The sequence below is a fragment of the Anthonomus grandis genome, chromosome 2, assembly GCF_022605725.1.
Source record: "Anthonomus grandis grandis chromosome 2, icAntGran1.3, whole genome shotgun sequence".
NCBI lineage: Eukaryota > Metazoa > Arthropoda > Insecta > Coleoptera > Curculionidae > Anthonomus > Anthonomus grandis.
The window spans coordinates 27,798,684-27,824,636 of NC_065547.1; the positions used below are offsets into that span (position 1 = coordinate 27,798,684).

General features: G+C 33.6%; 1 protein-coding gene across 4 annotated transcripts in view; it reads right to left on the bottom strand.

Moving 5' to 3' along the window:
* LOC126733441 (major royal jelly protein 1-like) overlaps window positions 1-24,413 on the bottom strand; it is a 44,692-nt gene extending 20,279 nt beyond the window's left edge. For 3 of the 4 annotated variants that reach the window (XM_050436747.1, XM_050436746.1, XM_050436745.1), the window contains exons 1-3: window positions 24,291-24,413; window positions 24,038-24,238; window positions 380-579 (exon numbers count right to left, since the gene is read on the bottom strand). In XM_050436747.1, the coding sequence (XP_050292704.1) occupies window positions 380-579; window positions 24,038-24,238; window positions 24,291-24,315 (426 nt within the window). In that variant the 5' untranslated portion in view covers window positions 24,316-24,413. Of the gene's footprint in view, window positions 1-379; window positions 580-7,581; window positions 9,493-24,037; window positions 24,239-24,290 lie in introns of those variants that run through there. The other variant, XM_050436749.1, reaches the window with a different exon arrangement.
* Window positions 24,414-25,953: the final 1,540 nt, after the last annotated feature.

A 25,953-nucleotide genomic window follows, 5' to 3' on the forward strand; every position in this document is an offset into this window, starting at 1 on the left:
TGTCAGGTATGAGTTTCCGATGAGAAGTTTGTCTCTTGAGTTTTTTTATTTGGTCTAGCAGAATTTTAGTGTCTCTATACAGTGGTGTTATATGACGAAAAGGGTGCTGTATGTTGAAGTGGACAAGCAGATACTTGGATTTACTTTGGTTTGGGCAAAGGAATAGACACCTCATTCCACTACATGGACATCGTCTCTTTCAGGTGAGAGATGTAGATTTTAACCGAACACTCCTTCATTATGAAACATCTTATCAAATATTTTGAACTATAAGAAAATCCTAAAGGAACACGATACTTGTGGCTAAATAATAAAAGTATCATAAATATAGTTATTCCAGAATGTAGTTCTTAAAAGAAAATAATAACAATATATTTACCCAAACCGTATAAGCATTAACAATCCTATGGTAATTACACTTTTCCATGTCAACATGCCAAGACCATGCCGGATAAGGGTCGATTACATGTGTTTTAAGACGACTAGGCTCTTTGGTATTAATTACTCCTAAAGTGGCAGGCGTTCCGGTACGTTCTCTTCTCGGAACTGTTATAAAATATCTGTCTTGTTTTGTCTTTACTATGCATGGAAAGAAAACATTATTAATCGTAATTTAAACACACAAAAGCTTTAAGAAATGCTTCCACAAAAATTACTTAACGAATAGAGAAAACGGTGTAGTAATAGTGTCTCGACAGTTTGGGAAAATGTAATAAAGGAGGAAAACGGTTAGTTTTATTTTATCAAGAAGAATTACCAACCAGACGTATATACAGCTCTGGGACAATTCAGGTCTTGGATGCGGAAATCATTATAATAGCTTGAAATGATAAATTTGAACAAAACTTAAAAATAGAATAATTTTTCCAACTTCCATTAACTTTAGATCCTAGAGTTCGATTAAAATTCGAAGTTCGAACATCTACATTTAATCATTGGCAAAAACGCGACGATAATCCAGGCGGAAATTCATGACTAGCATATTCTACAACCGAAAAAGGTCTTATAACTTACGAATAGCATAGAATGCAGCAACGCTTATGATTGGTACCAGAACAGAAGACTACCAGGTCTTAACCATACGAAAGCATTCATGATAAAACTCGCAAAAAAATCGGAATGGATATGTAAACTGGTAACTCCAAACAAAAGATGAATAAGATTGCGGTGCAGGTAATGCAAAATGCAGATTATGCATGGAAAACAAAAGACGCAATGATTTTATTTTATGTCCAGTACTAGAAAGAACCAGGCAGGCCATCCTTGCCTATGCTTTAGCCTATGCCTAGATATCAAAAACTCTTTGACCTCATAAGACAGCAGACCTGATGGGGAAGATGGGTGTGTCATAGCAAATCAGTACCAAAAAAAAATGTCTTTTGATACAGTTGCAATGAAGCAAGGTATGAAAATAATTAAGCATAGAGGTTATGCAAGTGATTTAGTTTCTGAAGCATAAATCAGATGTTTTTTTTTCGTTTACTTTCAGTATATGGGTTATTCTTAAAAGATGATCGGATAATACTAGTACAATTAAAATTAAATAAATTCGTTTTAAAATGTGATTTTGATTAATAAATCCAATAAAAGTAAATTAGTTTATAGAATGACCATAGTGGTCGAGCTGAATAAAATATAATTTGGCCAAATTTTCAAAAAAAATTATTTGGGTGGAACACGGACGTGACATGCCATGACCACGGACATGATCTATTTTCTTGCTAGTACAAAAATTTTAGTTTTAAATTATAAAATTAATGCATTTTAATAGATGTAAATAAAAAAACATGATTCAAAATGAAACTTTATTCTTTTAATGATTTTTATAACTGACAGTAAGAACGTAAGTAGTCTTATATAATTTGTAAAAATGTTATAAACAACACTTATTTGCTAAAACAAGTTTGGGATGGAACTTAAATTTTTAAAAAGGTATTCGTCTTTCTTCTCAAGATACTGAGGAGGATCTAATACCATTTGAATTTCCTGTTCTTCAATGACAGCTATTTCTGGTACTTCTGAATATTCAAACGTTTTAGTTCCAGTTTTTTTGAAAAATTTAACAGTATATTCTTTGTTTGAATCTACGGATAATATACACGCCACATAATGTCGATAAATTTTTTTCCCAACAATTTCACAACAACAAACATATTTTTTTTAAACTGATGAGTCTGGTCTTTTTAAATTTTTGAAAGTGGTATATCATCACTTGTATCACGGTCAGATCCATAAATGTCATTGTATTGTAGGCGTTCGTGAACTGGTGACCAGAAATTATCGTCGTCATCATCATCATCCTTTCCATCTTCCAAAATATTATGAGATTTATACACCAATTTGCCCAAGTTGTAGTGACTGCAAGTTGTATGACAATTTTGGCAGCTTAGCCTTCTAACATAGATGGTGTTAGGTTCAGTACGATGCCATACTAACTGGTGGGCTCGCAATGTTTCTTTAAAACTTGGAATTTCATTTGGAACCAGTTTGTCCATTTCGATGAAGTTTTGGTCATCAATCGGTATAATGTGGATCCCTTTGCAAGCTTGCTTAAGTTCTTGAATCGGTATTGCCAAAGTGGATATATCTTTTCCTCTTCCTACTAAGCTATCCGCAGTGCGCTTCAAGCACCCGCCGACACCATCTGGCGCCCCTTTTCCATGCCCAGCTTCACTAAAATGCCACACCATATTTTCAACGTTAAGTACTTTTGTTAGATGTGAAGACGCTAGGTAAAACATTGATTTATTGCGATACTGGGTCGACGGCCCATCGCTGCAAAAATTAATGGTTTTTAAATTTGGAACATTTTTTTTTACTTCCAGTAATAGCGGGTCTAAATGTGCACAAATCGCAGCAGGGTCATGTCTTAAACAGTTAGAAAGGGTGCAATAAGACTCAGGTTTCATATCGCCACCATAATAGATAACACAGGTGTGCAAACTAATTTGCTGCTTTGACGCCCCAAAGTGAGAAGCCTGAACTTCGGAAGCATATTTTAGGACATAATTTTCTGAAAAGTCCATGTGGATTAGTACTGTTGTATCCGACAGTGACTTTTTAACTAAATCAATTGCAGCGTACTGGTGATTTATGTTACAAATATGTTGCATAAATTCTCACTAAATAAATATTCACTAGTTCTTCTTTGGTGCAAGTTTTCGTTAACTTGACGGTCTTCGAACATATTTTTTGCTGACCCTTAATATCAACTTCATGTCTCTGAACAGCCCACGTTTGATAGGATATTTGTTCGTTTTTTTTTATAATGATTAAAATTAACGTTTGTATCTTTGCACCGCTCACATGCCCGTTCCAAATATAATTTTTTGGGAAATTGATCACAGCAAATACGTTTTATTACCTCATTCATACTTGATTCGTTAATAATGGAATGTTTCTTAAGACTTTCCAATATAAGGCCCATATTTGCATGCTGTTTGCACAAACACATCTCTCTATTCTTATAATTGGGAGACAAAATCCAAAATGGACGAAAGTTGCAAAATGTCGAATAGCTCAACTTTTTAAAATTAGGGTATAAAGCTGTAAACTTTTTGTGAAGATTCAGAAGCGTATCATTTAACAGCCGCTTCTGTTTCTTAACTTTGTGTTTTGTAATTGTTTCTTTTTTTCCGGCTGTTATTCTGCTATTTTCATCTTTTTCTAAAAAATGTCTGACTTTCATTTTTGTCATTAAGATTCTTGCTTGTGTATGTGCTTCTTTCTTCCATATCTGATGTGAGCTTCGCCAAATGTGTAAGAAATTTGTATTTTTTTACCACTTCACCATTAAGCATCGATAGAAAATAGACCTTATTTTTATTTTTGGTTTCCCGGGAATAGTTTTCTTTTAACTGCTCTTCAATCACTTCAGCAAATAAAAGTTTTTTTTTACAGCTGAGGGTACCGTATATTTTTTTAACAAGTTGCTGACATTATATTTAGGACTTTGTATTTTAGAAAGGTGACGATGATTTGCTCTGCTTGCTTGGGGTTTATATTTATTCACGCGCTTTTTTAGGGTATTTACTAAGAGCTCCAAATCCCTAATCTTTTTTTTCATTGTGTTTCAGTTTTTCCTCACTAGTTTTTGTCCTCTTATTTGTTGAGGAGTAATGTTTCTGGATCCGCTTAGCCCAGGAATATCTTTTAATATCGGTCAAGGGCTGGATGCTGGGGTATTGTAGTTAAGAAAATTATTTTAATTTTCAGCGTGTTTTACGGCATCTTTTTTTCTCTCCCTATAACGTCTTGAACGATTTCTCCAATTTTTTCTAATTTTTCTTTGAACTCGGTCACTAAACTCTTGAATAGAGCGTCGACTTCGTTTTTTTCGTTCCCTATCTCTTCTTTTCTCTTCTTCATATCGCACAGGATCAGCTTTAATTTTTTCTCTTGCTTTGCGCATACTTAATTTCTTCGCTTCTCTTCTTTTTTCTAGATCTCGATCGCATATTTTCTTTGTTCTAGCCATTTAATACCTTAAAAAAAAGTGTTTTTTAGTTGATGGATTAGTGGGTTATCTAAAGCTACGCAATAAATATCTTTTTATAGATTATAAGCTCGTAACGAAAAAGTTGTTAAAAATACTTTTAATGTGTATAAATAATATTTAATTATCCACGGAATCACGTCCATGGCCAACTTGTCCACAGCATTCATGATACACGGACGCGACGTCCACGGACGTGATATAAAATTACCTTTTGACGGTTTAAAATTATAGATTTTTAGGTTAGGTTACAAAACTTCTGTGCAACAATATTTATTTGTGTTTTTCTTTATGACAATACGTATTTAACATTAATAAGATTATTATCCTTACTTTTTTGGCTGCTCACAGACGTGATCACAGTGCTTGAAACAACAGGTATCACTAAAAAGGGCACTAAATTTGCACAAAACGGTTTCACTTGCGACATCAACAAAACACTGAGGGCAAAGAAGTATAAATTTACTAGAGCGTCAACTAGGAGGCATACTTTTAAAAACATATCGCACGCAGATATTTTGATTTTTTGACTTTGTCCACGGACGTGACGATTATTTGGTAACAGCAATAAAAAATAGTAACACTCTTAAAAGTTAAAACTAAATCTTTTTGAGTATAATTAAACTTATTTTTAACCCAAACGTGGTTTTGAAAATGTACAAAAATTAAGTAAAATTTTTGTTCGTTTAGTTTAATGACACATGAAACTAAAATAAGTTTGTTGGTGACAGTCCACAAACGTGACATATCACGTTCTGTGGTTACAAAAAATAAGGAAATATATATTTTTTATTTTAATTTTGTTTTATAATTCTTTTTATTATAAAGTAATATAAATATTTATTACATAAAAAGAAGAAAATTTCATTTGTATAAAGAATTTTTCTAAGGTTACGTAATTTCCGGCAGTTTCAGGAGAATGACCCATAAACTGAAGTATTTACCGATTTATAACAAAATCCTAAATATGAAATAGAAATCGTGGAACCGAAATTAACATGAAGTTGCATGAAAAATCAACTTTAATTATTTCAAATCCCTTTTTGTACAGCTGAACACCTACAAACGTCAACAGTGAAAATATTAGTCCGGAAAATTTAGTAGATTATTATATTTATTGAATTATTAGAGAAAGTTTTTTTCTACAAAAAGATCTTTTAAAGGAAATGTTTTTTTTATACAGGGTATTCCTTAAAGACATACTAATACTTAAGGGAGCGGTTCTTGAACCAATTTTAAGAAAAAACTTACAAATGTGTATCCTAAATATCTTAGCTTTTGAGATAAGAGCTGGTGTATTCCAGTAATAATATAGTGTATAGGTTTTAATTTTACTTTTACTATTAATTAAAAATCATTTGATTTTCATAAGACTCTGCTAGAGCAATATAATATGCAAATGCATGTACGTACAATATCATTTTAACAGCCACGCCACTTTTTCTTCCCCTCATTTTGAGCCGATTTTCAGCGATGAATTGGTAGGAACCGCGGTTACTCTTTTGGTTGACAACTTTGACATGGTTATTAAGAATTAAAGAGTTTATTTTTTATTTTATTGTAATTGTTATTGTTTTTTCTTTTCTGTTTGACTAAAAAATGAAGTCGAATTTTTGGACTTTCCAGAGCCTAAGCCACTCTTCTTTCTCTCAAATAAAAATGCTTTTATTGGATCTTAAATAAGTTATGTATAATGTTTATGTAAATTTGCATGGGAAAAGCCTTAAACACCTTATTGCCGGAATTAATTTTAAATTTTATCTCCTTTAATTTAACTTTTTTTACTAAGTAGCGTATTACTACTTGTTCTTCTTGATATTTTAAAACTAATTGCTATTCAAGCATAGCCTTCTTCTGGGCTCTCTAACCGAAAGATTAACCCAAGTCCAAAATCGGATCATAATTGGTAAATACCAACTAAGAACCATTCCACGCTGAAAATCGGCTTTTGTCTATTGAAGCTGTTTACCGTTTTTGCGGAATCAGCCAAAAATCGAGAACGCAGCATATGTCGGTTGCCAGCAACCTATTTATAGTCTGCGCTCGCTGCTATTTAACCAATATATGCCCGTATGTCCTGAAATTTCCAAGGCATTTTAATAATTTTTTGTTCAGATATGAACAATAAATACCTAAATCGAATTATGGTGGTTCAAAACCTCTACAGACGAAACTTTTTTGGTAAAAAATTATTGGCTATAATTACCAAAACTCCCAAAGGATTTGTATAAAATTTTTTTCTGTAATAAATAATTAATATCTAAACTGATTTCAGAAGGTTGCAAATGGTTACAAACAAACGTTTTTCACAAAAAATATTGAATTGTTATATGCTAGAATATATAAACGGCTATAACTCCCAAAACTCCTAAAGGATTTGGATAAAACTTTTTTATGCAATAAATAATAAAGATCTAAACCAATTTCAGATGTTAAAAAGTTTAATTCAAATCCATTGGGAATTTGAGGAGCCTTTTTCTTTCTTTTTAACATTTGACTTTTTATTTCGTTTTTACAAAGAAACCTTAGTTTGTAGAGGTTTTGAACCGCCATAATTCGATTTAGGTTTTATTGCTCATATATGGACAAAAAATTACTAAAATTCCTTGGAAATTTCAGAAGATATTGATTAAATAACAGCGAGCGCGGACTATAAATAGGTTACTGGCAACCGGCTTAAGCTGCGTTCTCGATTTTGGGTTGCTGGATATGACGCTAGCTTCACACACATCCTTTTGATAATGATAATGCGATTTTCGGCATTTTTAAGTAATGGACACGCCATTCTTCGTAAAGTTGCACTCGTATCTGGTAAGTATTTTATACTCCCATCAGGATCAATTACTTTACGATATATCCTGACATCTTTTTTAGGAAAGTGCAATTTGCATACATGTTTACCATTTTTAATGTAATCAAATACCTCTCGCTACTTTCGAAATCTATGGACATCCTGCACAAAAAAAGGTAATTTCTGCGAAACAGTTTTTGATGTATAAAATTCGTATGAAGTATTAAAAAAAATTATACCTGACTATATAATAATATCCTGTGGAGTCTTAAAAAGAGTTAAAACCCTTTATTACCTCTTTAGGACAAGCCATCTTCAATCAATCGCTGTTGGTGAAGTGGTTGTTTGGAGAATTCACAACATCATCAGTTTCCAAGCTGATGGGGCTTGGTGGTAATAAGTCAACCACTCTCTGATCTTCACAAATTTGTAATTGTATCAACTTCCTGTTGCTGACATCTAGTTGGAGCCTGACTGGTGGTGATGAACTACTGGAACGACTCGAATTTTGTGGTGGAAATACAGCTTGAAAGAACCTTTTGAAAAACGATAAATTTCTTGTCATTCAATAACATTCCTTGTCGTTCAGCTGAAATTGCGTTGCCACTAATTTTTATAATTTCATAAGGTTTTGCGTCAAAATAGAAGGTTAAACTATTTGTTTACATAAAACTAAGTCGCCTGGTTGAAATGTATGAGATTTAATTCTTCGTTTCTGGTCTGCATATACTTTCTGCCTCCTCTTGTTCTTCTTATCATTGGGTCTTATTGCTGTATCACTTTTGGGTTGTTGTTCAGCTGCTGGTAGAAAGTTGTTCATTTTTCTGTGGAATATGGACTCAAAGGGTGAAACTTCAGTGGTAAACTGTGGAGTGCTCCTACAGTTGATCAAAAATTCTTGAAGTTTGGATTTGAAATGCCTGTTTCCAAATCAGTAAAAATAATAGTAACTTTTTTGTTGTCTTGACCAATCTTTCTGCCATGCCACTTGAAAAATTACATGACAATTCATGGCTGTTGAAGGGTGGACCATTATCAGACTTAATCGTCGCAGGAAAACCAAAGGTAGAAAATATGCTTTCAAGAATTGGTTTTAACTGGGAAAAACTTGTAGAATTTACGACTTCAATAATTGGGAACCTGGAGTATTCATCCACCTTCAGAAATACATATTTATTGTTGGGAAAAGGACCTGCGTAGTCACATCGACGCATTGAAAGGGATAATCTGTAGGGGTTTGAAGGTAGGGGGTTGAAATTATTGGGTTTCTGCAAGAAGATTTTGTTACAGCTTGATAGGGTATACATGTTTTTACAAACGATTCTATTGTGATATCTAAGTTGGGGTACCAGACTTTTGTCTTTAAGAGTTGTTTTGTTTTCGTGATTTCTTGATGACCTTTATGTACAAGTTCAACTGCTCGGTTCTGTAGTACATATATCGTTGCTAAAAGAAAGTTCATCTTTAAGTTTAACAAATTTAACTCCCTAAGGTAATTTCCAAAAACTTCATCATTAATTTCCTAATTCTTCCTTGATAGAGCTTCTCGAAGACCTTGTATAGTTGGGTCATTTTTGGATGCATCTTGGACTTCTTTTAGGGTCATAGGGTAGGACATAGTTGACGCAAACATGTACATATTCTTCAACTTTGTCTTGTTTGGTGTCATCAACTTTTAAGGGATGTCTTAAGAGGTAGTCTGAAGGGTTAGACTCTCCTTTTTGATGCAAAATCTTAAAAGTATAGGGTTGTATTCTAAGCAGTAGCCGTTCTACTCGTGCGTTGGGTGCTAATTTAGAATTTTGAAGAATTCGAACCAATGGTAAGTTATCACAATGCAACACAAATTCTGAATCATACAAATAATTATGAAAATGTTGAGTTGACCAAGTACAAGCTAAAGTTTTATTTTCAAATTGACTATACCTCCTTTGGATTGGTGTTAGTGTTGTGCTTGCATAGGCCACAGTATGCATTTTGTTGTCTTGGTCCTGTTGTGTAAGAATCGCTCCAATTCCATTTGGTCCGGCATCAACGTGTAAATGTGTTGTCTTGTTTATGTCAAAGTAGACTAGTTGTATTGCTTCACACAGTTGTTTTCGTAACAAATTAAATGCTGCTTCATGTTCTGCTGTCCAATTGAAAACTGCTTTTTTTAATGTTAGCTCTCTCAGGACTTGTGTATTTTCTGCCAGGTTGGGTAGACATTTACCAGCATATCCAATCATTCCTAGGAAAGACTTCACTTCAAGTGGATTTTCTGGATATTTTAGGTTAACAATGCCATTGACCTTATCAGGGACAGGATGTACACCATGTTCTGACAATACATAGCCGAAAAATTTAATTTTTGACACGTTAAAAATACATTTGCCCTGTTTAGTGGCCATTTTTATGAAGAGTTTCAAGTGTTTTCTTTAGTGCAAAGTCATGTTTTTGTTTTGATTAAAATATTAAAATATCATCAGTGTATATTTTAAAGAACTTGGCCAATGACATTTTCAAACTTTTCAGCTGCAGAATTTATGCCAAAGTCTCTTGTATCTAAATAAACCAATATGTGTTGAAAAAACTGTAAGATACCTTGATTCTTTATCTAGCATTAACTGATGATAGCCATCTTTTAAATCAATTTTACTAAACATAACAGAGTCTTTGAGGTTTGTTATAAGTTCATAAAATGTTGGTGTTATATGCCTTTCACGTAAGATAGCTTTGTTAGGATTTTTCATGTTAATACAAATTCTTATAATGTTTGGGTTATCTGATTTGGCGACGATTACAATAAGTGAGACCCATGGTGTTGCCTCTTTACCTACTCTCTCGATTATATCCTTAGCTTCTAATCTGTGTAGCTCAGCTTCGACTAATTTCTGAGATGAAATGGAACTCGCCTGTGTTGCAGAGCAACTGGTTGGACACTTGTTAACATGTAATTTGTAACGAAGTTACTAAATTTTCTGTAATTCTCTTATTTATCTATAGAATTACTCGGTTCTTTTTCCAACTTAAAAAATAATAATTTTCAAGATTCATATTGACAACTAAGCTTTGCCCAGTAAAGTTAGGAAAGTTTCTATTTTGTTAATAAACGCGCGACCGCGATAATTATTAATTTATCACCGCGTTAATACCTCAGCGCTAAGGGGCTACGTGTCGGACCGTTACAAGGTAGCACCCTGCATTGTACATTATCTCATTATTCCTAGTGTCCACAGGATACACGGGGTTGCGTGCCGGACCGTTACGGGGTAACACTGTGTATTCCTTAAAAAGTGCTAGGGGGCTACGTGTCGAACCGTTACGAGGTAGCACCCTGCATTGGACATTATCTCATTATTCCTAGTGTCCACAGGATACACGGGGTTACGTGCCGGACCGTTACGGGGTAACACTGTGTATTCCTTAAAAAATGCTAGGGGCTACGTGTCAAACCGTTACGAGGTATCACCCTGCATTGGACATTATCTCCTTATTCCTAATATTCCTAATATTTCCTAATATCCACAGGATACACGGGGTTGCGTGCCGGACCATTACGGGGTAACACTGTGTATTCCTTAATAAAGTGCAGAGGGCTACGTGTCGGACCTTTACGAGATAGCACCCTGCATTGGATGTTATCTCATTATTCCCAACCTGACAACCTTGCCATCTTCTACCTACATAATTAAGACCGCGTCTACCGACATTTTAAACAGAGTTGGCCAAGGTTACGAGCGACCGCATTTATATTAGACTGCTTAATTATCCTGTGGGTGACTTACCGCTTACCATTCCGATTAATACCGACCGTTTCATACTTTATTTTCTCTGGGCTGTATCTGATCATCGTTCATTCACTGCCATAAATTACCGTACCGCTTTTACATTTTGCTTACCAACATGGGTTCTCTTCATTGCACCCCTCCTCTTCCCGCACCGTACCGTATTGAATTTGGCCTTATGTAAGGCTTATTGAGAAGTGTTAGCAAAGAGATGACATGTTAGGTTTTGGGATGAATACATGTGATTTTGTTACAATGTTGCCTATAGTTTTACTCACACAGAAGACCTAGATTACTTTCTCCACTGTCTAAAGGCTACCCGATAGGCCGTGGTCCCTCATCCACATTAAACTTGAGGGTGGCGCCCGAGATAATAGTTGGATAACCAACTACAAACTTTAAAAATAACCCAGAAGATCGAGAGGGAATACAAAAAATTAGTAAGCGCCAGTAAATACCATTACAAATTTGATTTTAAAGTTCCAACTCCTTTTGTTAATTCTAGAAAATTCTGGCCAATATAAAGCAAATCAATGTTAATACAAGTGTTAGTGTTTACCTGATTGGTTGAAATCGATATGATATTAAGTTTTTTAGATGTCTCAAAGCGTAATAAAGACTCAGAGGTACCTTTTATCACAATTATGTCTGTGTTTGTACTGTGATTTTTATAGTTTACTGTTGTATGAAATTTTCTAATGACATCTAAATGTATTGACTGATTATAAGGAAAAATTTTGCTTGAATCAGGTTCTAAGGGTTTGTTAAATGTTTGATTAAAAGTTTTTTCACTTAAAATGTTTATAGAAATACCCGTGTCCACAATAAAATTTAATATTCTAATATTAACCAGAACATTTACTTTTGGTAAGCAGGTTATTCTGTGAGTTTCGTTGAGTGTTGCTGATGCTGCTGATTCGATGTTAATGAATCATTTACCGTGGTGTTTTACCTGTTGATGTTAAAAGACTCACTTCTTTGCTTCCGTAGATATACCTTAACAAAATGTCCTGGTTTTGAACAGTAGTGACAAGTAACACTGCTTGCTGGACATGAATCCTTGCCATTTAGATGCCAGTTGTTGCCAAAGTTCATAAACTTTTGTTTGGATGGCCTCTTTCTCTTCTGGGCTGGCGTATCTGGGGTTGATTCGTATTAAACATATGAGTTGGTTTGGTATTGTTTTTTTTCACCCGATTGACTGATTCACGGTGTTACACTCTATTTGTGTGACCTGTAGATCTATAATTTCAAACACATTTGCCTGAGAGATGAGCTGTATTAAAGAAGGGTTGTCAGTCATAGCATAACGTCTAAGTTTAGAAGATGTTGTTCTCTGGATTATCTGTGACTTAATTTCTCGATCCCTATCTACAAAACTACAATCGGGGCTTAGTTTTGGCAGCCTAATATAGTACTAATCTATAGATTCACTATCCAATTCTTTGGCTTGGCGAAAATTATAAATTTCGAATTCAATGTTTACTTTTGGTAAAAAATAATTGTTTAATTTTACCTTGGCTCTCTTGTACTTTGATGTAGGGTCAACTAAGACTGTAGAAGAGTTTGTTACTGTTTGAAGTTCAGGTAGAGAGAAAAATGTCGAAAACTTCCTCTCCAACACAGTGTAATAGGATAGCCTCTTTCCTGTTGTCATTAGTAATACCAGAAGCCACTAATAAATTGTCGAATCTTCTGATCCATTTCTGCCACTTTAAACCAACATTTTCTGTGTGTACGTTAAAACTTTTAATGGCACTAAGTTGATTTTCCATGTTTAAAGTTCGCTTAAGTTTCTCTGAATTTATTCGCCGTGGTTTCGTTTCTCGTCGCCAAAATGTACTATTTATGTTCGTTATTATTGTTCCTATTTGTCCCTTGTTTAAATTAATACAACTGTTGTATATTTAACAAAAACTGCATTTTATTTTCTGTTTCAACTTTACAAAAACGTGCTCGTTGTTATTATTATTCTAGAAGTATCTCTATCATTTATTATAAACTATCAGCCTTTTGTACTTGACAGTGTTGTCGGATTTCATGGATGCTACATTATGTTGTTAACTTAAATGAATATACTTTTGTTTCAATCCTTATGTTGCATTAACTATTTTCTTTTACTTTTCATTACATTTGTGTAAAATATTTGTTTCATTTTCTAAAAAAAGTAAAATTTTGTTAAATTTATTACAGTTTCGTAAGCAAAGTGGTCTTGGGATATTTTTATTTCTTTTTTGATAAATGTATGAACACTTTCTTAATTATAGGAATACAAATTATAACTAGATATAAAAATGTGTTATTCGCCGCAAGTTTTCTAAAGTCTGACCAACAAACAAGATAAATAAGACTTTAAACAACTAAATAGTGAATAAGTGAATAGTAATCTATGAAGAATGAAGGGCCGAAATTTTTATCAATCTAACGAACTTTAGAAAGTTCGATCCAAATTATATGAGGCGCTTCATTCAAATAGATTATTACCCACCCAGGATTTAAACAATGAATCATTATTATTCATTATATAATATATAGGAGTTAAATCATAAATTCCTATTCTCTTTTATTTTGTTTCTCGGTTAATCTTTAAACTTAGTGATGGCTGACAACAATGTCGGTAAAAGAGGAGACCTGTCAGATAAATTTATTTGACTTTTTCACTTGGAGCCCTCTAGTACCTGAAGCGATACTACATAGTAAATAATTAATTGTATAGTAATCTATTCTAATGAAGCGCCTCATATAATTTCGATAATATAAAGGAGATACAGGCATTATATCGATTAAATAACATCGGGCGTAACTTTTTTGTTAACATTTTTTTATTCTGAAAAGTTTATTGATTAGTCCCGCTTAGAATCATTTTCGGTAGCGCGCATTACGCGAACTAAGTAAGTGTACGTGCACACAGGACGCGATTAATCGATAAGCTTTGTTATGAGATACGACGCTATGCGATGCTATGCTTTTGATTACTTGCTATATTTTGGTTGTGTTTTAATAGAAGGCCATAAACAAAAGCGTAGTAACTTTCAAACCTCTGCCTGCGTCAGTTCCAGATACCATGGAATTATTATTATTAGAAAATTCATTTTTACGATATATGTATATAAAAAAAATGAAAAGTAAAAAAAAGAAATGGGTACATGAAATTTATCGTGAACGATTAACCTACAGAGAATTTCATCATTTGTTCTCCGAATTAACCCTATATCCTGACAAATTTCGAGAATATTTCCGAATGTCTTTGGAAACATTCATACTTATTGAAAATGGTATAACACCATTAGTGGAATCAGCGTTAAAGAACGCCTTGCCGTAACGTTAAGGTAAGAAAAAAATGCTCAGATATATGTGAGTACTTAAATATTTTATTTCAAATTCGTTACAATTATTTTAGAAAAATAAACAAATAGAAATGTAAACGTATAAAATATGTCTTTTTTCTTCAGGGGAGAATTGTGTAAGAACTATTTGTTTCTGTGGAATAAGCGGACGAAGTTAATGGTGTTGCCACAAAAGTGTGTGTCATTTGAGGCTGATGAGTTGGCATATTATTGGCAAAACTTATATTTTCAACATGGTGCTCGTTCACTGTGGCTTGGTAAAGCAGCTCCTGCATCTTGAGACGAAACCACATCTTAGTTTCAAAACGCATTTTTTTTAGCGGTGTATGGAAACTCATAAGAAAGTGATAGTCATCATCCTGAGTAATCTGAGATTGTGTCGATAAAACGGAATTATTTGCTTTAAGAACGTCAATTTTTTGTTGCTCTAATTTCAAAAATTCTTTAATATCAAAGTCTTCTTTTCTTTTAGCTGCTCTTTTTGCAGGACGTTTTGGCAGATGCCCACAGTCAGTTGGCTCTTGACGTACATTTTTATCTGAGCTAGTAGTTGCAATAGTTTGGTTGTTGTGATCAGATAATAGTTGTTCTGATTCAATTCTTTCATCCCGAGTAACAGATGTCTTATCGTCGATGTCATCAGGAAATAAATGATCATTGGATACATCTTCGTTTAGTTGGCTTGCGTTATCGTCAGTGGGTAAGTTGCTAGTTAGCTGTCTCGGAGTCATTTGATCCTTAAGGAACCATAAAATCTTAAAGTAAGTCCACTTTGAACTAAAATTTGGGAGTTTCGTCTCCAGATTTAGGTTTCGGCAACTTCTTCAGCTCATTTCTGAAGACATCTCGTAAAGATTTCCATCTTTTTTTAGCAGATTCTACTAAAAAAAAAGAATAAAATCGTATGTTTTCAAAAAGTAATCTTGTTTTTATGAATCAATTATTACTTAAAAATTAACAGTAGAATGTTGTCATATCTCTTAACATATCACTACAGATAATTCACTAAGGGCCAGTTCTACAAACATGGTATAACTTTTTTCCTGGAGTAATTACTATGACAACGATTGTTTAGACAATTGTAATTTTAGCAATTATTCTAAAAATAAAGTTATACGATGATTGTAGAACTGGCCCTTAGTGATAATAACACACTAATTGATTCTCCTTTTTCCAGGTTTCTGACGACAGGTGCCTCTTATAGAAGCCTGGCATTCTCTTTTCGCCTTGACGTTTTAACTGTGGCAAAGATAGTTAAACAAACATGCGAAGCAATATGGAAACTTTATGTTGCTACATATTTGCCGGTCCCGACGAAAGAAATTTTTAGTCGTTCCGCCTCTGACTATTGAATAAATGGAATTTGCCTCATTGCGTCGGCTCAATTGATGGTAAACATGTACGAATTAAATGTCCGGCGAATTCAGGAACAAAGTTTTACAATTATAAACAATATTTTTCCATCGTTTTACAAGCTGTGGCTGACGCCAACAACAAATTTCTGACCATAGAAGTGGGTGCATATGGAAAACAAAGCGATGGAGGAATCTTTCAGTCGTCACAAAGATATGCTTTGTTAAAAAATTTAAAGTTTAATTTACCCAAGACAACAACATTACCTGATTCAGACATAGAATTCCCGTTCTATTTGATTGAAGATGAAGCATATCCGTTGACACATTTCCTAATATGACATTTTCGATGAAAATGAGAATTTCAACCGTAGGCTATGCAGCTCGGAGCTCCGAGGTGTTTGGAATGTGCATTTGGTATTCTAGTGGCTAGGTGGAGAATATTAACGAAAGCAATAGAGACCGACCCTTCTGTAGCAGAAATCATAATTAAATGCGCTTGTTTGCTATACACAATATTATAATATACCGAGAAGGAATCCATGATTATGATATAAACAATCACGAACAAACTTGCAGGGACATGATCAGCCAGACAGCCTCACGTGTAAACAACAGAGCGTCAAAACAAGCATATGAATTAAGAGATATTTTAAAATCGTATTTAGTAAACCAATAATATAATTGTTATTATATTTCTCGCAAATTAAAAAAAGTTTTTTTTTTAATATAAAATAAACTAGTATGTAAACACCATGTTTAACTTACTTGAAACGTTTAGTTCTGCAGCTACCTCATGCCATAATTTCTCAACTTTGTCTCGATCTCGATAGCCTTTGTTTTGTTGATCCCATAGTGGAAGACGTACTCGAACTGCATTTATTAATTTTTCTGCATCCATACCACACGAAATACGCACAAATATAACTAGACAATAACTAGCAGCGCGAGGACCCAAGCGATTAAAATCCAACTTGCTTGAAAATCAAACAGACGCGCGAGACCGCGTTGCATTGCATCGCATCTTAAAGCAGCAACAAGCGCGCTGTTTGAACGCTTGCTTTTGATTTTAGGGAGAGCGCCCACCAAAGATGTGCGCTTGAAGAGAAAAGGTGTGCACATGAGGTGTGTTTGAAGTGCAGTGTTCCTTGCTTTTATATGGAACGACGCTCACCGAAGCTGCGCGACAGCCGCTGGAAAGATTTTAAAGCTTCTCAATGCAGTGTCTCACTGCATGCGTGCTGAAATGTAGGACACGTTCTATTTTCGACTGATGTGTACCGAGATGCTAATATTATGTTTAGTTATGTATAAAATTAAGTTTAAATACTTTTGTGTATACATTTATTAAAAATATGCGTGATAATCGAAAGAATTTAATGTTAAATTCGTACAGTTAATAGAATCTCACCCACGTCTGTACGATATTACTAGCAAAGATTATCGAATGAATGTGCAGGAGAAAGCTTGGCAAACTCCAGAAAACAATTAAATGCATCAGGTAAGCAAAACAAAGTATTTTTTTAAGTTTTAAAATTGTTTATTTTGTTTTTATTACATTCATTTTTCTAATATTAAGTACGAATATATACATACGTATTATGCCATTGTTTTTGACTTTTGGAGCTGTGAAGCCAAAAAAAAGTTAAAACTGCTGTTAAAGATGCTGCGAAGATGCTCGTTGTTATGAAGAGTTGGAATTTGCTGGTCCACTGTTGGCACTGAAAAAACTCTTTCGCGTTTCCTGATAAAGTTATGTAAAACACATATAGCCTGGATGATGTCATCTACTTACTTGACGTTGTAATTGATTGGTATTTCTAGAATTCTAAACTTGGATGTTAACATGCCAAAAGCACATTCATTTGATTTTCGGCCTTGCATTAAATATGCGCTTGTTGTTTGTTGGATTTTGCTTGGGATAGGATTTTAAAATGTTTTGTGTCAGCGAAAAAGCCTCCTCAGCTGCGAAAAAATATGGGAAATTTGTTATTTCTCCTGGAACAACAAACTGTGGTTTGGGGGCCGGTATTCCTAATACTCCCCTTGACAAAGCTTTACCAAATGAACCCTCTTTTAAAGCTCTCCCATCACTATTCCTGCCAAATTTATCCACATGACACACTGCCAATAGTACCACAGAAAAATATCCTTTGTAATTAAAATGTCGACGTAGTATTTGAAGGGCATTTTAATCTGATGTGCTTCCCGTCTATACTTCCAATGCAGTTTGGTAGATTGCAGTCCAGATTTCTAGGGTAGAGCTTGGCATATACTTTTATTGCAAAGCATTCCATATGCCAACTGACGTATCTCTAATAATCATTCTCAAAGTGGTATGCCGCCTTAAAAAGTAGCATGATAGAGCATCATTAATTAGTCTTTAGTACCTCAGGTTCTTTGTACTATTAACTAAGTAAAAATGTGTTTAATATCTTTTACGCTTAATAAAATTAGTATAATAAAAATTATAATAATAAATATACGCATTATAATTTTTCTTCGGTTCCAGCTTTTGAGTGTAAGCTACGATGGAGAATTCTGCGTGGCCGTTATGTTAGACAAAAGAAGAAATATGTGCCTTCAGGACCTGGATGTGTAAAATATAAGCAGTTTACATAGCGGCATATATGCATTTTTTTGGATCCTTTCACCACTTCTCGAAAAAGCAAAAGCAATTTACAGAGAATAGAGGATTCTGAAGAAGATGTTGACTTTTCACATTCTGAGCTTCCGGATAATTCTCAACGATCCAGTATAGGTGCATCAGAACGTGAAGACAGAACTAAAGTTACGAGTATGGTGAGCCTAGATGAATCAAATAATGTTACACAGGTTGCCGATCAACCCAAAAATAACCTAGAAAAAGATCTTCAATTGCAGCAGCAAGATTTAACTTATATTGCTTCAAATGTTCACATTGACAACCGAATTCAAAGACAAAGCCAAAAAAGTTCGTCAACTCATTTAAATCAGGTACAGCAGAACCCAATTCAATCTCAAGCACTACTCTCGAAGATGTCAATCGTTCGGTTCTTAATTATTTTGAATTAAAAAGTAAGTCCAAAGGAACTCCTGCATTTCAAGAAAGTGTAACACAAGATCCTGAAGTTTAATTTTTATTAAGTATAGTTCCGGACATGCAAGCAATGAACCCAGAATAAAAAAAAAACATTCAAGATTGGTATAACCTTATTAGCTTCGGATATTTTAGAAGGGAAAAGTGATTGAAGTACCTTCTCCCTCGCCCTCAACTCAGTGCTCAGAACAATCTCAAAATAGTAGTGTTGCTCAGTCTACAGTACTTCAACCAGCATACCAACAAGATACTACACTACTTTGGAACAACCCTTAGCAGGAAGAACAAGCTGAATATTGTTTTAATGCAAATAATGGAAATTTCACAATTCTAACAAGCCAGTGTTATTTATCAGGCAAATAAAGAAAAGTTTGACAGCAGATTTTTTTACTTTGCTAACTTTAAATTAAATAACCGTCTACTTCTTTTATTACTGGTAAGAAAATTATATTATGCTTTAAAATATTATAAAACATATTTATACCTACCTCAAAGTAATGAGCAGACGTTCTTCTGTGGACACACTTTGCCTGTAGTTCGTATCCTTTTTTTGAATAAAAGGACGGACTTTCTCAATTCTTCAAATCTGCAATGTGCATGCGTTTTGTACACCATTTTGATATGCGATCACAAGACACACACATGTTGTACACTTGACTTGCGTTTCAGGTACGCTTCACCAACACTTCACTTCAAGTATATCGCTGCTTTGGTGGGCGCTCTCCCTTAGAGGTTTGTATTAATCGCACCGCATCGCATAGCATCGCTTATCGCTTAATCGCGTCATGTGTGCACGTGCACTAAGCCGTGTTTAACATCGCTCCGTATTAAATAGCAATTTTAATATAGTTTTAAAGTGGAAATCTATATTAATATTGACACCAATTTGCCAATTTGGAGAGAAGTGTTGATCAAACGTAAAAAAATGGGTCCAAGACTAAACAGTGACATAAAAAGTGTGGTGAAAGAAGGCCTACGTGAATTGCTTAGCGACAATGAGTTTATAACCAAAATCTTGACCAGAGCCAACGATAAACTTCATCTACAAAAAACCGTTGAAGTAAACACCGACGAACGATTCAAGCGCTTTCAGCAATGTGAGAAAATCAACAATTTTATCTATGATTTAACCAAGGAAGAAAAGGAAAATACGGCGGAAAAGGTTTTAACATTATTTCAAAATAAAATGGGCATAAAAGTTAGCTATCAAGACTTGGTACAAACGTATCGTGTAGGTAGAGAAAAAAACAAGACCAGGCCAATCATTGTGAAGTTTGGTCAATATCACTACAAGCGAGAAATCCTTAAAAATGTAGGAAAACTTAAAGGATCTAGGATTGGAATCATAGAAGACCTAATGAAAAGCCGACTTAATCTTTATCGAAGTGCACAGGAAAAACTGACAAAGAAAAATATCTTCACAATGTTCGGAAATATTTTTGCCAAAGTAGACAACAGTGTTGTGAAAATATTGAATGAAAACATCTTAGAAAACTTTAGACCTACATTATAATAACACTATTTCTTAAGGGTTATTATTGGTTAAAAAAAAATAAATAAATGTAAACTTATCATGGATCTCAAAATAAAGAGGAAGTGATGTCAAATTTTTTGTATTACAATGATGAGGTGGAGTAGTGTGGCGTGGTTGATGCGAGGGTGGTGGATGTCGTTGATGGTATGTGTAATATTCTTTGTGGTAAAAATCAATTAAATATCCTGTATTTAAATATCAGAAGTAATCAACAGAATTTCGATGAAATTATAATTTTTTTAGACACAATAAATACTGAAAATATTGATGTTTTGGTTCTGTCAGAAACATTTACAATTAAAAATATTTGCCGGTATAATATACCAAATTTTGACATATTCTATAATGAGTCTCAGTTTAACAAAAATGATGGTATAGATCTATATCTAGAAGATATATCATGCAAGTAGCAAAATCATAAAACTATCGGAGATAAATACATATTATAAAAACGAGTTTCAAGCATAGCAATAAAAATCTAAATATCGTTGGTGTATATAGACCACCTTCTACAGATCTTAATATATTTCTGGAAGACCTTAAAACATAATTGTTAGCAGATAGAGATAATGAGACTGTTATACAGGGTGTTTCACAACTTATCCGAAACATTTTAACCACATATGCGCTGTTACGAAACAAGTTGATTTCTCAAAAAAAAATGTAATAAAAGTCTTACAGATATCGAAATAATAAAATAATACAGTTTAACAATTCACTTACTTAATAAAAGCTGTTCAAAATTGTTTCCATTGACTCTAATGCAAGCTTGGGCACGTTTAATCCAATTTTGGCGAACTAATTCAAATACACCTTCTTCCTGCTGTTCCTGAAGTCTCAAATTATCGGCAACCACTGTGATTCGGTCACGCTATTCTTCAATATTCTGAACTGGAGTACCATGGAGTACCGTCGAGAGACCGTGGAGGCCATGCAATTGGTCCACCTCTTCCAATCCAGCGTAGCTGGTGTACATGATTCAAAAAATCACGAACTTCTAAACGAAAATGTGGAGGTGCCCCATCGTGCATAAACCACATCTGTGCTCGGACCGCCTCAAGAAGGACCGGCAAATCATTCCGAAGAAATTCCAAATACTGGTGACCATCCATCCGATCTGGCAATATGAACGGTCCAATTAGACGTTCATCGACAATACCTGCCCACACGTTTAAAGAAAAACGATGTTGGAAGTTTGTCTGGACCACTGCGTGAGGATTCTCAAAGGACCAAACATGTGTATTATGAAGATTGGTTATACCATTACGAGTAAAAATAGCTTCATCGCTGGCCAAAATATCAGCTGTAAAACGCGCCTTTCGAGCATTTTTTTGCAAAAACCACTCACAAAATGTTACTCTTAGAGGATAGTCTGTAGGTAGCAATGCCTGGACTCTCTGGACGTGATAAGGGTACAGTTGGGTCTCATGTAATATGCGCCACGCTGTTGCATGTGACACTTCTGGGACCTGTTGGGCTAACCTCCTTGTGCTTATTCCTGGATTTTCTTCCACAGTTTTGTTTTCGTCAGTTGTTTGGTACAATATTTGCTACAATAAATTATTAATGCGTATTCTAATATCAAGACGATGAACGTAAAATACAGATATTTATTTTTCAATGTATTATTGAACTCAGGTTTATAACTTAATTTCTGTAGGACTTTTATTACATTTTTTTTTGAGAAATCAACTTGTTTCGTAACAGCGCATATGTGGTTAAAATTTTTCGGATAAGTTGTGAAACACCCTGTATATATATAGGTGATTTAAATATAAATATCTTACACGAAAATAACCTTAAAGCTATTGAGTATATGACTAATTTTGCGCAATTTGGTTTTTTATTCTTCAAGTCTACTAGAGAAACACCTGAAACAGCCACAGCTATTGATTATATTTTTATCAAGACCGATAATATATATATTACAAAAAATCATATAAAATCAATTATATTCAAGAAATCTCTAACGGATCATTACACAATAATATTATATGATAAAAAAAATAAACTAAGGGACTAATTTGTCGTATTGCTAAACGAGATTTTATGAAAAGAGAACTTGAAAAGCATTTTTCTGAGAGGGCATCAGCAGAACATAAAGGCTATAGAAATACTTTTACTAAACTGATAAAACCAGCTAAAAACAATTGTTATAAAGAAACAGTTATTAATTCAAGAAATTTCTTTTAAAGACTTCCTCGATCTCTTTATCTTCCTTCATGAAAGATAACAGTATCGTCGGCAAAACTAATTATATGTCCCCGTGAATGTATTTTTAAAAGATCATTTATATAAGTAATGAATAAGACCGGTCCCAGCACTGTTCCCTGAAGTACCCCGCAGGTTACAGTCCTTGTACTACTTTTAATTCCTTTAATCCTAATAAACTGGGATCTGTTTCCTAACTAATTTTTTAAGAGATTCAAAGCACTTCCTCGTATGTCCAATTTCTCCAATTTTCCTATAAGTTTTTTATGATAAGCCGTATCAAAAGCTTTTTTAACATCTACAAATACAGAGATGCATGGATTCTTTTTGTAATGGGCTTCATACATTTTTGTGGTGAGCGATAAAATTGCATCTTCTGTTGATTTGCCTTTTCTAAAGCCAAATTGATTATCAGAGATAACATTAAAAAAAGTAACAATTTGGGATTTAATAATGGTTTCTAAGATTTTTGAAAACCTTGAAATCAGTGAAATGGGCCTATAGTTGTTCAGACTCATTTTATCTCCTTCCTTAAAAAGTGGTTTAATTTTTCCTATTTTAAGGGCACCTGGAAATGTTCCAATTTGGAAACAAACATTTTTTAAATAAGATAAGATCGGTGCTATTTCATAGACAATTTCTTTTAGAACCTCGGCACGAACTCCATCATGACCTGGAGACTTTTTTGTTTTTAGTTTGTTTATAGTCCTCACAACATCAAGTTCATTTATTTTATGAAATAAAAATAGGTTTTTTGGACACTATGGTTCCTGTTCCCTATAATCATTTGGAAATTCAATTTTATCCACCAATTTCTCCCCAATTTTACAAAAAAAAATCATTTAAGTGATTTGCAATCTCACTGTTGTCCATTACAATTTGCCCACTCGATAGTTTTAATTTGTCACATTTTGTTTTTTGAGAAGGTTTATTACAAAGTTTTTAAAACGGGAAATTAAGTTTTAGCATTTTTGATTAAATTTCACAATTTATTTTTATAGGCTTTGTATATATTATATAAGTTATTATTATTAAGGTTTTTGCGACTTAAATTATATAAATAGTTTTTATGCTTAATTGTTTCTAATAGCCCTTTCGTTATCCATGGTTCTTTACCGTTTTTTGTATTTGTTTGTTTTATTGTCTGGGTACTTTTATGTATAAGGTCAGTTAGTGTTTTTAGAAAGTTATTAAAGGCGTTTAGATATAGGAATCATTCAGAATTTACTTACAGAATTAAAAGTCATATAAATATTCAAATCAATTAATATATAGTCCAAGAACCGCCTTCTTAAATATTCGTATATACAAAAAATGCAACATGGGGACTAATCAATTCGATAAAAAAAATAGATTCTCGTCGATTGATCAGGCAACAAACTGATGTTAAAAGGCAAAATCTCGTCTTGGATTTCCAGTTAGTCACAAATTCAAAGTGTAATGCCTTCTTATAATACTTACGATGATATGTATACTGTGCATCCAGAGGCCTAAGTATATCAATTCTATAGCTACCATTCTTGATGGCTTCGGTACGTTCAGCTTCGCTCGGATATTGATATTCGACGCGGTGCCATTGGTAAACCAAATTAAAATTGTATTCTTTTGTTTCGTCTTTCATAGCATAGATTGGTATAAATAAGACAATGAAAAATGCCCAGTCTTAAAAAAAAAGACGTAAATAATGCTTTTCCTATTTTCTATACTTGCTTACATAGGGTTTCTAAATTTGGCAGCATATTATGGTTATGATGTTACTGTTAGCGCTGAGGATAAACAGTTAAATAGGCACTTTAGTGACCATTTATTATAATGTAAGTTATAAAAATTTACTAGACCATTACTTAAAAGTTAATCCATTATGTAATGTACTGAAAACTTTAATGAAAACATTATAGTGATAAGAAAATTAATAGAACTAGTCTTTTACAGTTACTTTATGATAATTGATATTCATTATTACATTGACTAACATATATATTAACCCTCTTTACCATTTTTATGTATATATATATATATATATATATATATATCTTTACAATAATTGCTTAGCTGGAAGTTATATTTTAACGAGAAGGTAAATAGTTTTCAGTAATCTATATAGAGTAGTCCTATGGTTGGAATCTTGTGTGACACTCAAATCACAAAATTATTCTACCACTACTCAAAACTCTTTATTTTATTCTCAACGTATTTCACTAATGATGTTAGCATCTTCGGGAGAAGATGAAGATCTATCTGATTGAGATTTAATCTCGATTATCATATTATTTAAGTGGTGTTAGGCTCTGAAAACATATATTATTAACTATATATGAGTTTCAGAATGCATCTTAGGACGATAAAGGATTCCTAGTAATTATTTCAGCATAGTTTGCAGGGACATTACCCACAGAGGTGCAGGAGTTGGATCATCTCCAGCAGATTGTTTCACACTACGATCTGTGAGCTGTGACGATCCAAAAGATATTAGCAATTAGGAATATAAATTAGGAAGAGTCATCTTAAATATCCTAATAACAACCTTACGGTTTTTAATATGGAAACTTTTGTTACTAGAAAAGGTCATTAGTGACAAAAGTTAAATTAGATGGGATTATAGCTAGCTTTTGCATTTAAATGAGAAATTGCACCATTTAAACTTAAGAGAAAACACAACAGACATCATACAAGTGCAGTTATGGAGGCCTTTGTCTCTAGCTCCTAATTACGAACGTCATGCGACACTATGACTTTTTTAAAAGTAATTTATTTAAAAAAAGTACAATTGACAGGGTGACAGGTTAATAATCTTGTACAATAATCTTACAATAATAACTCATAATAAACTACATGATCTTAAAACTAAGGGTTTATATAGAAAAAATATGTTGATGTAGCCAACCACGTTGTGGAGATTTAGCAGTTCTTACGATGATCATTTGGTTAACTACGCCATTGGAAAAGTCTATGGTGAAGAGTCAGCGGTTCTCACAGATATAACTCCTCCTTCCTTAAAAGGCAAACATAATGGGATTTGTTTGCTCCATTTCTGGCTCTTCGGGTCTTGATTCATGAAGAGGTATTGCAGTAGTTCCAGGATTTAACTTCTGACATCTTGGAAGCATCTTTTTCTTCTAGATAACCACCAATATTAATACAATGATCATAGCAATAATTCAAATGTTGTTGATTATTGCTATGTTCGATACATCAGGTGAGGTTTTCTCGATTAGTTGTAATTGCTTTGCAAGGCTCCTTAACTCATATAAGTCTTGAAGGTTAACATTACTTATATTGGGCATCTTGTAAGATTTTAGTTTTTGAAATTCATATTCTTGAATTTCTGGAAGTATTAAAGGTTTTCCTCCTATTAATTAATTGGACATTATTGGAAT